Consider the following 12,284-nt stretch of genomic DNA (forward strand, 5'->3'; position numbering starts at 1 on the left):
TTTGCAGAGGAAGGATACAGTGAGTCTTTATGCTGAATCCATCAGAAAAGAAGGAAATCTTGAGCAAAAATTGTAGAAATTTTCTCTCCTAACCAGCAGTAAAAAGATATTCCTAGTTCTAATTGAGAGGAAGAGAAGACTGACCATAGTGTGAAGGTTTTGATCTTGCTTATTTTCCCACATATAAGGAAACGGTACATCCTTAATCTCAGTTTAACGTGGATGAAGTATAGTGTGTATTTGTTAGGCAACACCAGGGCCGGCGCGCCCATTGAGGCAGGTCTGGCCCCTGCCTTGAGTGCTGGGGGGCCAGAGGGGGCCGGGGGCGGGGGCTGCTGCAGCATGTCACAGTTGCTGCAGCCTGCCAGCCCTCCTGCCCCGTGCTGCTGCCGCCAACATGCCCCCGGCTGGGCACAGCAGCCGCGGGCCAGGCACAGCAGGTGTCCGGGGCAGCGTGCGGAATCTCCCCAGCCACCTGCCGCGCCCGACTGGGAGCGTGGGCAGCCTCTGCATGCTGTCACAGCTGGCCGCCAGCCAATGGGGCCGGTTTTGCTGTGTGGTGATGTCACACAGTGACGTCATCACGCAGTCCAGGGCGCGTACGCATGCACTCTATGTGCGCATGCAGAGGAGCAGCCATGGGCGCCAGAAACCCTGGCACCGTCCCTGAGCAACACTGATCCTTAGCTGCAGTAATTGAGATGTTTGTAGCAGTAAAAAAGAGCAAAAGTCCAGTAGCACCAGTATCTGAAGAAGTGAGCTGTGGCTCACCAAAGCTCCTACCCTGCCACAAATTTTATTAATCTTATAAGTGCTACTGGACTCTTGCTCTTTTCTACTGCTACATACAGACTAAAATGGCTACCCATCTTGAGATGTTTATAGTAATGGAGAGGTCATTTTCTAGGTATTGCAAACAGCAAAGCCTTAGAGAGAAGAAATGTAATACAGTGGTTCCATTTCTTTCTCCTTTACTTGCTGATGTTGAAAATGGAAGAACAGGAAGCAGGCAAAAAACAACAGGAAGTGCATGCTGTTGTACAAAGGTCTTGCCACCAGGTTGCAAGAACAATATGCTTAGCAGGCTTCTTCATTGCACCAAATAACTGAAGATGCTTTTGAAAACCTCATCTGATGGTAGAAGGATTCAACAAAAGGTTGTGAGATATGGTAATATTTGCTAACTACATCATGTTGCGACACACTTAAATAAATATTGAGGACTGGAATGGCCAGCCTTGAAAAAATCCATTGTTGCAACAGTGTCTAGAAATGTGTTAAAGGGTAATGTAGTGGAAGAAATTCATGCCTATGTTATCAGGGTCTGTAAATTTATTCCTGACAAAGACCTAGTATTTTGGTACAAAGAGACTGAGGATGCTTATGAGCCGAGCATTCTGGATATGGTTAAATAGGATCTCAGTTGTCTGATCAGAAGTATTTCGCAACAATAAAAGAAGCTTCAGTCTAACAGGATTTCTGGCATTTCTGTAGTGAATAATCCTCTTTTGCTTCAAACAAGATACTAGTGGAAGTAGGAAAGTAAAGACTGTATTCACTTAATGATGATCAGTGAGGACCAATTCATTCTTTGTGGAATTTTGATTAAGTTAAGTGTGTGAATGCTTGGAACCTGTTATGACTGATCTGTTCAAGGGCTACCTCCAGGTTACATATGTACACAGAGAATATTTGTACTATGGTTTTGGATTTATTTTTTCTCTGAAGTTTGTGCCTCTCTAGTTTATAATGCAGGCTAAAACTGTCTATGAAGTAGTGAGAGTACTAATGGAAAATAACCATAGCAGAATCTCCCTATATATAATGCCTGTGACGTGAGTTTATGATGGAAGAACATCAGCCTACAGGAAAGGATCAAGTTAGAAGGAAGAAATGGTGCCTGAGGGCCAAACTCGATGTTTGCTCAAAGTTCCATGTTTGGAACTCTCGCTGGTTTTGTAAAGCTGTTGTTAGGGCCCAACATAGATTAGGACCTTGGTGGGAGGACAAGTTAATCCTTGTTCCCCTCACTGTTTTCCCAATCTCTAATGGCCTGAAGGATCCACTTTTTGTCCTGTTGCACTAAGCTTGTGAGTACACATAAATTTAGTGAGTACACATAAATTTAGCTCAGTAGGGCAGATTGGCTCTCTAGGGCTGTTTCAGGTCTGGAAAATGTCTCAGGGAAGATTTCCTGTGTACTATGGTCCTAAGTCAAATTGTATGCCACATACGCCTAAAATAAAGATTAAAAAACTGATGGGAACTCTAAATATGAAACTTCCAGTACACATCAGTTTGGGCCGTCAGACTGTCTGTTCAGTGCTATCTGAAAGGATCAAAGAACAGTATAGGGATTTTTTTGGAAGACTATGGGAAGGCTAACCACTGACATGCTATTTCAACTACCTAGTCTTAAAAGATGTGTGCATTATGATTGTATGCTGTACAAGCAAGACTTTACCTTCAGAAAAAAATGCTCCGATGTAATAGCAAGCTTAGTGATTTCTGTGATGCATACTAGTTTATTGTACTTTATGCAATTATGGAATCAAAAAAATAGGACATTTAGGCTGTACAAGAAAATGCTTTCTGTTGCTGTCATAGTAGGATAGGTCATGGAGTCATATGAGCAAGTGGTTGTGCAGCTTTTAGCAAAAATTGTGGCTCTTACCTTCATGTTTTACTATTTATGTAAGAATTTGGAAACCAATCTCAGTGCACTGCTACTGAATACAGAAAACATTGTGTGTAGAACTATGAGAAACTCTTATTGCGCCTAATTTGTTCTTGAAGAAAACAAGAGGCAAGGATTAAGTTTGCAAGAGCTAAATCTTGCTAGTATCTACACTTCCAGATCTCCAAGGTTCCTTTCTGTGAATTTTTGGTAATGCTCTTATCTTTGAAAAATCAAGAATACTGCTCTAACGGTATTTCTGATTCCATTCAGTCATTCTTTATAGTACATATGAAGTGAATCCTCAAAACTGATTTCCTTAAGCAATAAAATAGTACTTATTGTTTGCTGACAGCACCATTGCCTTGTATCTGGATTTTAAAATTAGTAACTAAGTTTTAAAAGAGCTCTAGTAACTCATTCAAATGCTTTTCATTTTCTGGATTTGTAATGGCATCTCTAGAAACACAAGTTGTGTTCTTTTCCTTATTTGTTATATCTTGGATCAAAAAATAAGATCGATAGCCTTAACTTTCATGGTGGACAGGCTTTGGAGAGGCAAGGAGTAGTTAAAACAATATTTCAAAAATGATGCAGACTTTTTTTCAAGGGCTTTTGATAATTGTGTTAGTATGTACAATACATCTTTTATTGAAGGATGGCTTGAAGTACAAACCAAACACAGCCCATCAGACATTTACTGTGGCTTGCCACATACTTTCACTCCAGTTTTTGCAGTATCAAACAGGCAGCTAAAAATAAGGGAACTCATACGTTTCTTGCTGTAGATAATATTGATTAATTTGGCGTAATGAATTGGAGTTAGTGTTAACAAGTGTGGAAGGAGATGCTTGCACCAGCAACTGATGCAGTGCAGACACCAATCTGGCATTATCCCTTGGAAAAGAATCTCTTTAATTGGGCGGACATCTCAAGGAATACTAACTTCCATCATATCCTATTACAAGTTAGCCTGCTCTGTGAAATGCCAGGATGAAGTAAATGTCTTCATTGAGATCTTTTGGCAGGGAAGTGCTCCGGTCTTCTACTTCTTGTGGAAAGGTGTATCCCTTCCTTGCAAATGTATGTGCTTGGAAGAAGGTCTGCAACCCACCTGCCCATCCCCAGTGCGTCAGTTTGTGAGGAGGGCGTTCCTCCTATTGAGAAAAGTAACAAGCTAGAATATTTTTTGGCAGCAGCGTTACTTGTGAGAAGGCTTCTGAGTAATGCCTGAATTGTTTCTGGAGTGTATGGACTACACACATGCAAGGAATAGCACAGGAATGTACCAGGGCAAACTTTAACACAAACTTCTTGGTTTATGTTAAATGATGTTGGTATTGATACGATGCTAAGCTAAAGCTACGATCAAATTTAGTGGGGGAATTTGTGAGAGAAGAGAGAACCATGAAATGTCATGGAAGGCTAATGCTATCATAATCATAGTGAGATCTGGTAGGTGTTACATTTGCGTGGGTTTCATGTTGTTGCTGCCCAAAATAGATCGTTATTGCCAGTTACGAACAGAAAACTCAAATATGTAAGAAAGCATCTGAATTGTAATGTAACATGTAATGTTACAAGCAATATTTCTGCAAGCAAAGAGCATTTATTTTATCATTATTTTATGTTTGCAGATCATGATTAGAAGCATTTTCTTGTTTTTGGATCGTACTTACGTTCTCCAGAATTCAATGCTACCTTCTATATGGTAGGTATAGTATCTAAGTCTCTGTTGACAATGCACACATTTGTTGTTGTTCTTCTAATACTAACATTTGTATATCTATAGAGTCCTGTATACGTTGTCAAATTGGTAATAAAATATGTATGTGATAATCTTTGAATGGCAATTTTGAACCCAATTAGTAGTGCTCTGAGGGGAAGAAGCATTTTGGAAAGGGCAGAGAATGCACAGGCTGAATCTGTATGCAAAGAGAGTACATGTTCCGTTTAAGAATACACACATTGTTTTTATTTTTCTGGTTTGTCTTATTTTGTAAGGCTTAGAACCTCAAGTAAAACCATTTCAATTTATGTTGTTTTAAGAGGGCTGACGTACAAGCCACTCCGAAGTTACAGGAATGAATAAATGTCTGTGAGTTGCTGTTTATGACTTTGGTTGTAAAAACAGAAGTCAAGTAAATGTCTGTGGTCGGGGAATGAAAGCTTTTTAAATTAACAAAATTTGTTACATTAAGCAGAGACAGATTCAGCTTATTCTGATGTTATAAGAGAATGCAATTCTGTTGAAACTGAGCATTACAAAAATAACTTCTGTAAATGAAATTCTTATTTTGAATGCCAAGTAATATACTCTTCGGATTCCAGCTGTATGGCCTAAGGATGCCCAAAGCACTATGTATTTGTTAAGTATTATTATTCAGTTTCCAAGCCAGGTAATCTGAATTGATAAAATGTGTATTACCTTGAACTATACATGGAAGTATGCTGGAAGCCCTGTGTGAACTATACAGTACAGGTATAATTTGCTATATGTGGCTAATATTTGACAGTACAAAAAGGGAAGTTTATAAATGATGTCATGTGATACAAAAATCTAACTCCAATAATCTTTCATATTTCTGCAGGGATATGGGGCTAGAACTTTTTAGAAATCACATTATTAGTGATAAATTCGTTCAAAGTAAAACTATTGATGGAATCCTGCTGTTGATTGGACAAGAACGGAATGGTGAAACCGTGGATAGAAGCTTGTTACGAAGTTTATTAAGCATGCTGTCTGATCTGCAAGTAAGTGTAGCAGCCATCTATGTAAAGTAGCAAGAACAGACAGAAGTTACGTTCTCTTCTCATTCTGCTTTCCTGGATGAGAGTAAAAAAAGATGTGGCCTTCCTTCTTACTCCAAGCCCTCAGTAAATAGCTGATATGAAGTTAAGTTTTCTTGTAGTACCAAGCCTTAGAAAGTTATTACATGGCATGCTGAATTGAGACACATGCTTGAAAGGGAAGAGAGTACACTCCATCATGTGCTCTGTCTCCTGTAGGTAGGGTTTTGGAAAAAAGAGTGGCCTTTCTCAGTATTAATTCGTTACTCACTTTTCCTGAAGCAGAACAGTCTTCCTTTCCCCTATTCATAATGTTTAGCAAAGATCAGTTTACAACTAGTTCATATAAATGATTGCCAAGGTTGTGGGCAGTTTGATGCTCAAGAAGCACTGGGCCATCTTTCAGCATGCTGCTGGTGCTGGTTATGAATCTGAGTGAAAGCCATTATGTTGTATTCAGGTCCTTGCTTCACGAGCTGCCTGATCTTATACGTGGTTACTTGGACATGAGGCTTATTCCCAGGCAAGTGTGCATATAAGATTGCTTCTTCAGTATGAGCATATTGGTAGATTTGTTCAGTGTTAGTTCTCTTGCTTGTGAATAGAAATATTTCCCACATCAGTTTTTAGCATGAGTAAGAAAAGGTTTCTAACTTGAACCTTAAAAAAATATACAAATTGAAACCTTGCCAGTTTTTGAAATATTACTATCTTTAGTGATTAATTAACTAAACTGACATTAATATATTTCTTAAATAGGTTTACAAGGACTCATTTGAACAGAGGTTTTTAGAAGATACAAATCGTTTATATACTGCAGAAGGACAAAGGTTAATGCAGGAAAGAGAGGTATGAAGTTGAGTTTCTCTTGGTGGAATAATTTCCAAGACTAGACTCTTATGAAATAGAAACTGTTCTAGAGTTGAAATTCATGTGTTTGAGTTGGAGTTGTGCTGCATCTGGTAGAATTGCTTAAATATTTTTACGTGTATGAATGGAAGGAAGGTAATCCATTTCCTTATCTTTTGGTGATTGTGCTATGGATATCTCAAGTTTTTTTATATGAATTTTTGAAGGATTCTATTAAAGCCAATAAAGGAAAGTTTTTGCATTCATTATGCAGAGGAAAAACCAGATTTGCCATTCAGCCTCTCAGAGGCTTCTCTCCCAGCTCACCTTGTTCACTCTTTCTCACTCTCGTCCTCACAACCCACCTGAGAGAGAGTCACACAACCCTCTTTTGGGTCCTCCTGACCCAAAGCATGAGCATTGCTGGCCTACACTGAACACTAATTAATCTCACTGCTCACAGAGTTTTGTACAACTTCACCCGCTCAGATTCCAGGTGATTCAGATTTAATCATAATTAGGTCAGGTTTATGAGAAAAAGAGACAAAATAACAAATGATAGGAAAGCACTTAATTTGAGTATAGCCATTGATGCCCACTGTTTTCATGCTGTGCCAGGTAAGATGTCCATGTCATATGTGGTTTTACGATGCAGTAGTCTCTTGAGGTGACTTTGCGCTGTGCATTGGGAGTATGTGCCACAATAATATATGTTTGCTTTTGATAGGTCCCAGAATATCTTCACCATGTTAACAAATGTTTAGAAGAAGAAGCAGATAGAGTAATAACGTATTTAGACCACAGCACACAGTAAGTATCTCTTACATTTTTTTTTCAGAATGCAAGATGGCTTTAAAGATGTCAGTCTCTATTCTTGATATGCAATAGGAATGATGGTAGCAAGAGTAAATCCTGGAAATTATACATTTTAGTTAAATTATGCTAACGAAATGGGAGCAAAAAAACAGCCAGGAAGCAAAACACTTTCAAATTTTAAAAATGTAAGAGTTAAGAATTTGTATTTGAGCCTTGGGCTTGGTTCTTTTAAGACTGATGAAATGAACAAAGTTTTGCAGTTTAAATTCTCTGTTGGGCATGAGACAAATTTACAGACATCACAAAATGTGTGCAGATTCATCCTCCTAAACTGTACAGGTATTTATAGATTTTTTTCTTGCCTTAAACAGGAAGCCACTCATTGCTTGTGTGGAGAGGCAGTTGTTAGGAGAGCACTTAACAGCTATTTTGCAAAAAGGTACTTTTTTCTAATTAGTTTTTGTAGCCAATAGCTATGTCATCATCTGCTCACATTTTATGGGAAATCAAATGCACATTGTACAGTTGTCCCTTTGGCTTTCATTATAATCAGACTGATATATAATACCATGCAGACTCTTTGTAGAAGATCACCTCAATATTGTTTAGTACTGAATTCTTTTGTGAGCTTTGTAGTGTTCATATTTTTAACAAATTTCACTAGGATCCAAAAGCTGAGATGGGGTGATCTGTGCTTCACTTAGTGGAATTTTTATCTTTGTCCCCCTTTGAATGGTAAATACATACACTCATGGCACCCCACATTGTGTTACAGACTGAAATTGCCATTCCACTTCAAAAATACCTTGCTATGCAGCACAAGAGACTGGTATTTGAGAAACGAAAGTTGAAAATCCCCCTTTAACAGTTGTATTTTAAAGGTCTACTGACCATTTCATAAATTGCTAAATCAAAAAAATCCTCTTGGGCACATGGTACTAGTTGCGTAGTTCTTTGAATCCTCACATCTTGCACATTCATTATCCAGAGTTCTGTATAACTGTTCCCTGACTTTTTAAAATGAAAAGTAGCCTTTGGAGACTGCGATTAGAAATAGAGGAAGGGTGAGTAAACAAAAGGGTTTAACACCGCGGCTTGTAGAATCCGCAGGGAATGTGCAAAGGAGTAACATCTGCTTTTATTTCTAACCCTGAAAGCCCACACTTTTGTATTTATACTGCCAAGTTTTTATATAATTATATATTTATATAATTATTTTTACAAAGTGGTGTATTTTGTGTATGATACTTATGGTTTTATAAGTCTGTACTGGTTATTAACTGTAAATAAATAATCTGATCTGAAAAGGGTTTAACTATATCTGTGCTGTTTTTCTTCTGAAAATCACACTCCCCAATTATTTACAGTACTGTAAATGGGGAGTAGTAAATAGTTTGATTGTCTCTTCTGTTTTGTGATTGATTTTTGTACCCTGTTCAAATGCGTGCATTTTACTTAAAAGTTACTCTCTCATTCACTACCACCCTCTTCAATAGCACATTCTGAAGTCTATTGCTGTAACTGACTCATGAAGTACTGAAATGTCTTGGCTTTTCGGTTGTAATAGGACTAGAGATGGGCACGATTCCAAAAAAAATTAACGATCCAGCTGATCGTGGATCGGCGCTGGCGACGATCCTGAATTAACAATCCACACCAATCATCTCCCGTTCCCGAGCCGTGGATCATGGAGGCCAAATCAGGGCGCGCTGCTATTCCCAGCTATGTGGGAAGGTGGGTGCTGGCAGCGGCCGCTGGGCCCGGTGGGCACGGGGAGACAGCGATGAGCTGCCTCCCTTCAGGGGGTGGGGGGTCTGGCAACTCGTCTGTGTTTGGCCGTCAGAACTGCCTATCAGGGTTTGCAGGGATGAGATTGGAGTGCCCATGGCTACAGAACACCCCCTTCCCCCTCCCTCCCCTGGGTATCTTCTCCCAACTTGTGACTGCTTTGCTGCTCTGTGGTTGGAAGGAAGCCCTGCTGATCAAGGAAAGCTGGACTTCCATTCAGGTTTCCAGGGCGACAGAAGGAGGGCAAACAGAGCTCAGGCTTTCCCCTGGCTCCGTTGCCAGGGGAATAGATTGCTGGCGCCTGAGTGTCTGGATCCCTGATCCGAGCCCGAACGCAATTATCCAGGCCTCTCCCAATTGCTGGATCTTTGGCTGTGGACGATCATGATCCGCCGGGTCACAATCGCACGATCGCCATTATCGTGGGTTTTTTTTCAATCGTAATACGAATCGTGCCCATCTCCAAATAGGACTTAAACTGGCATTAATATCTCACATACAATTATCTCCTCTTCCAAATCTTATAAGTATGTAAGTGGCATCAAATAGGATTGTGTACTGGGTAAACATGTCCTGGAGGGGCTAGCCCTGGTGGAGTATAGTTCATTCTGCTTGCATCAGCTAAACTACTGTAGCCAGGTCTACCTCTTACTCTAAAAACTGAGTATACCTAATTCTTGTTACAATTTTGCCCCAGTTCTGTAGCTTTATTTTAATTGGATCCGTCTATCCATGAGCAGAAGGAAAATAGTCACTGCCTCTGTTCCTCAAGAGCTTGCACATGAGCTGGCTTTAATCCATGTTGTGCCGTAATGGGTAGATTCTTTTGCAGTTCTTAGGCTTTCACAAGAGGCTATGTGAGTTCTTGTGCAAGCCAAAGGCTTAGTTGCATTTTTCTCATGCAATAGTCTAATGCAAAATTTGTAGCAGCCATTCCATTAACAGACGATGCTCCTTGCATTTGGAAGGGCATCTTTGGATCAAACTTCTAGAAGTCCTTGAGCACATTCTTAAAATGTATCTGTTGATATATATGATTTATGCTTTTCACACTCTGTATCTTCATCTGATGAAGTAAAATAAAGCAGTAAGTCTTTCATGTACTGATTTACATAATCTCTTGCATTCATTTGATCCAGGGCACATTGTAAACCACTTATAACAGCATAGTGTGCAGTGCAAGTAGAAGACAACACTGCTTTTGTAGGGTTTGTTCCTTAGGAGAAGGCATGTGGTGTAGTCAGTTTGATAATGGAAAATAAAAGCTTGCACATTTCAGGGTATGTATGTGAATAATTTTTTTCTTGTTTATTACAACTACCACTAATAGATGTATGTACATTTCTCTTTTCTTTTTTCCCCCCTTGGATGTCATACCAAGCAGTTTATTAGGCTATTGTCATATTCTGGGTTTGTGAAAGTTTCTTAATTGAGGAAAATGCTTCTTTTTTTTGTTTTGTTCCTTCACTGTCAAGTTAAATTTTTTGCTTGGTCAGGGAGGTTAAGAAAATGATAATGCAAGACAGATCAGTTGTGCTTATTTAATATTCATAAATTACATATAAGTAGAATATACTCTTCTTTGCATTTTTCCTTTAATATCCGAAACAAATCAGTATTTTTAGATATATCACCATCTGTCTATTTTAGGTAGTTTTCTTGGGGCCACTGCTAATTATAAGCTAAGATGCGGTCTTCTGCACACTCTGCAAAGGGTAAGCCCCATTGAACATCATGGGACTTCATGCATAGAATTCATGCATAGAATTAAGCTGTAATCCTGTGTAGAGGCGTCTTCCATTTGGAGCTGATTCTGTGTGTAGCTCTTACCTCACCGTGGCCACTATTTCATCCTTTTTCCACTGGGAGAGTTTTTTTTTAAAGGGCATTGCCAGATCACTACAGCATTATCATAATCTATTGCCATGCTCTACTAGTTCCCAGGTTTCATTTTTGTAAAAACTGTCTAGCCTTTTTTAGTTATTTATTCATGAGTTGCTTGTCTCAGCTTGGATGCTATTGAGAAGCAGATTCCACCCCCCCGCCCCGCCCGCAACATCATGTTGCTTTTGGGTACTTTCGGGGTTCTCCCTGTCTTTCCTGTGATCTTTCTGAAACCTGCTTTGCTGCTATGTTTTGGGGAAAGATCACAGCAAAGCTGGGATGGCTGCTGTGTGGGTGGGAAAGCCCAGATTTTTCCTTTACTGATCCCATATCAACACCATTTTCCCAGTCCACTGCCAGCTGTTTTCCTCCCCCTCACAAAGGGGGGGTATTTGACATAGCTATATAATGGTATATCACTATGTCAATTACTGGTTTACCAAACCATTAAAAAGCCCTTCCTGGTGGCATGGGGAATGAAATTGCCACTGCAGTGGAGGTACGGAAGCTGCACTGGTAGCATCTGCGGCAGCGGGGAAACCGTAGGGTAGCGTTGCTGTGTGGGAAATGCCTTTATGGCAGAGTTACAAGGGGGATGGTGCAGTTTAAAGAAAAGGAAGAACCATAGTTACTGTACCTTTTGCAGTAGAGGAGCAAGAAAAATGGATGCCACTTGGATGTTGCATGCAGTCATGTCAGTATAAATATGTGAAGACTGGGGTTCTAAATGTAATTAAAAGGGTGGCCTGACACTTACGTGTTAGAGATATCTGGTGTGCTTACATCACTAGGAAACATTTTGAACTGATCCCTCTGGACTTGAAAATGTTGCTTTCATGGTATTTACAATAGTAAAATTCAGCTCAAAAATATTTTTAATACCTATATGTTTGATTTTTTTATAGTAAATGACAACATTAAAAATATACAAGTCAGATTTTGAATACCTAATTTTGCTTTTTCCTGTTGCTCTGCATTAGGAGAATGCATTAGTAACTATTCCTTCCCTTTATAGGGGACACAAATACTTGAGGGATGTTAGTGCAAATGCTTATTATGCTTATTTGTGATAGTTTACTTAATGCCTTTTACATTTGCAGTAGAGAACAACATTTAGACATTAGTAATTTACAGGGTCAGAACTAGTAAAGTTTTGGTTAGTCTGTTATGTCTTAAAACTAGCTATATCAAATTACAAAAACCTTTACAGTCCATGTTTACTCATAAGTTAGTCCCATTATGTCCAGTGTAAATATGCATTGGATTTCTTCAAAGTGTGTCTTAATTGCTTAATCAATTAAATGTGCCTATTCACACCATAATTTCAATAACTAGCACACTATAGAATTCCAGATTTCATGCATACCTGATTCAGTGCTAATCTGCATATTTGTAGACTGAGATGGTAAAACTATGGATCCAGACCACTTCAGACTGCAGGTAGCGGTGGTATAGTTTGCATGTTTTCCTTTGTGAAAAG

At 39.3% G+C, this 12,284-nt stretch overlaps 1 protein-coding gene across 1 annotated transcript in view; it reads left to right on the forward strand.

Moving 5' to 3' along the window:
- The window catches only part of CUL4A (cullin 4A), a 49,238-nt gene that overhangs the window by 8,259 nt on the left and 28,695 nt on the right, over positions 1-12,284 (forward strand). The window contains exons 5-9 of the mRNA XM_054973625.1: positions 4,315-4,388; positions 5,269-5,431; positions 6,227-6,316; positions 7,044-7,126; positions 7,504-7,571. Of these exons, the coding sequence (XP_054829600.1) occupies positions 4,315-4,388; positions 5,269-5,431; positions 6,227-6,316; positions 7,044-7,126; positions 7,504-7,571 (478 nt within the window). The remainder of the gene's footprint in view (positions 1-4,314; positions 4,389-5,268; positions 5,432-6,226; positions 6,317-7,043; positions 7,127-7,503; positions 7,572-12,284) is intronic.

Source organism: Eublepharis macularius, chromosome 3 (assembly GCF_028583425.1).
Source record: "Eublepharis macularius isolate TG4126 chromosome 3, MPM_Emac_v1.0, whole genome shotgun sequence".
NCBI classification, from domain to species: domain Eukaryota; kingdom Metazoa; phylum Chordata; class Lepidosauria; order Squamata; family Eublepharidae; genus Eublepharis; species Eublepharis macularius.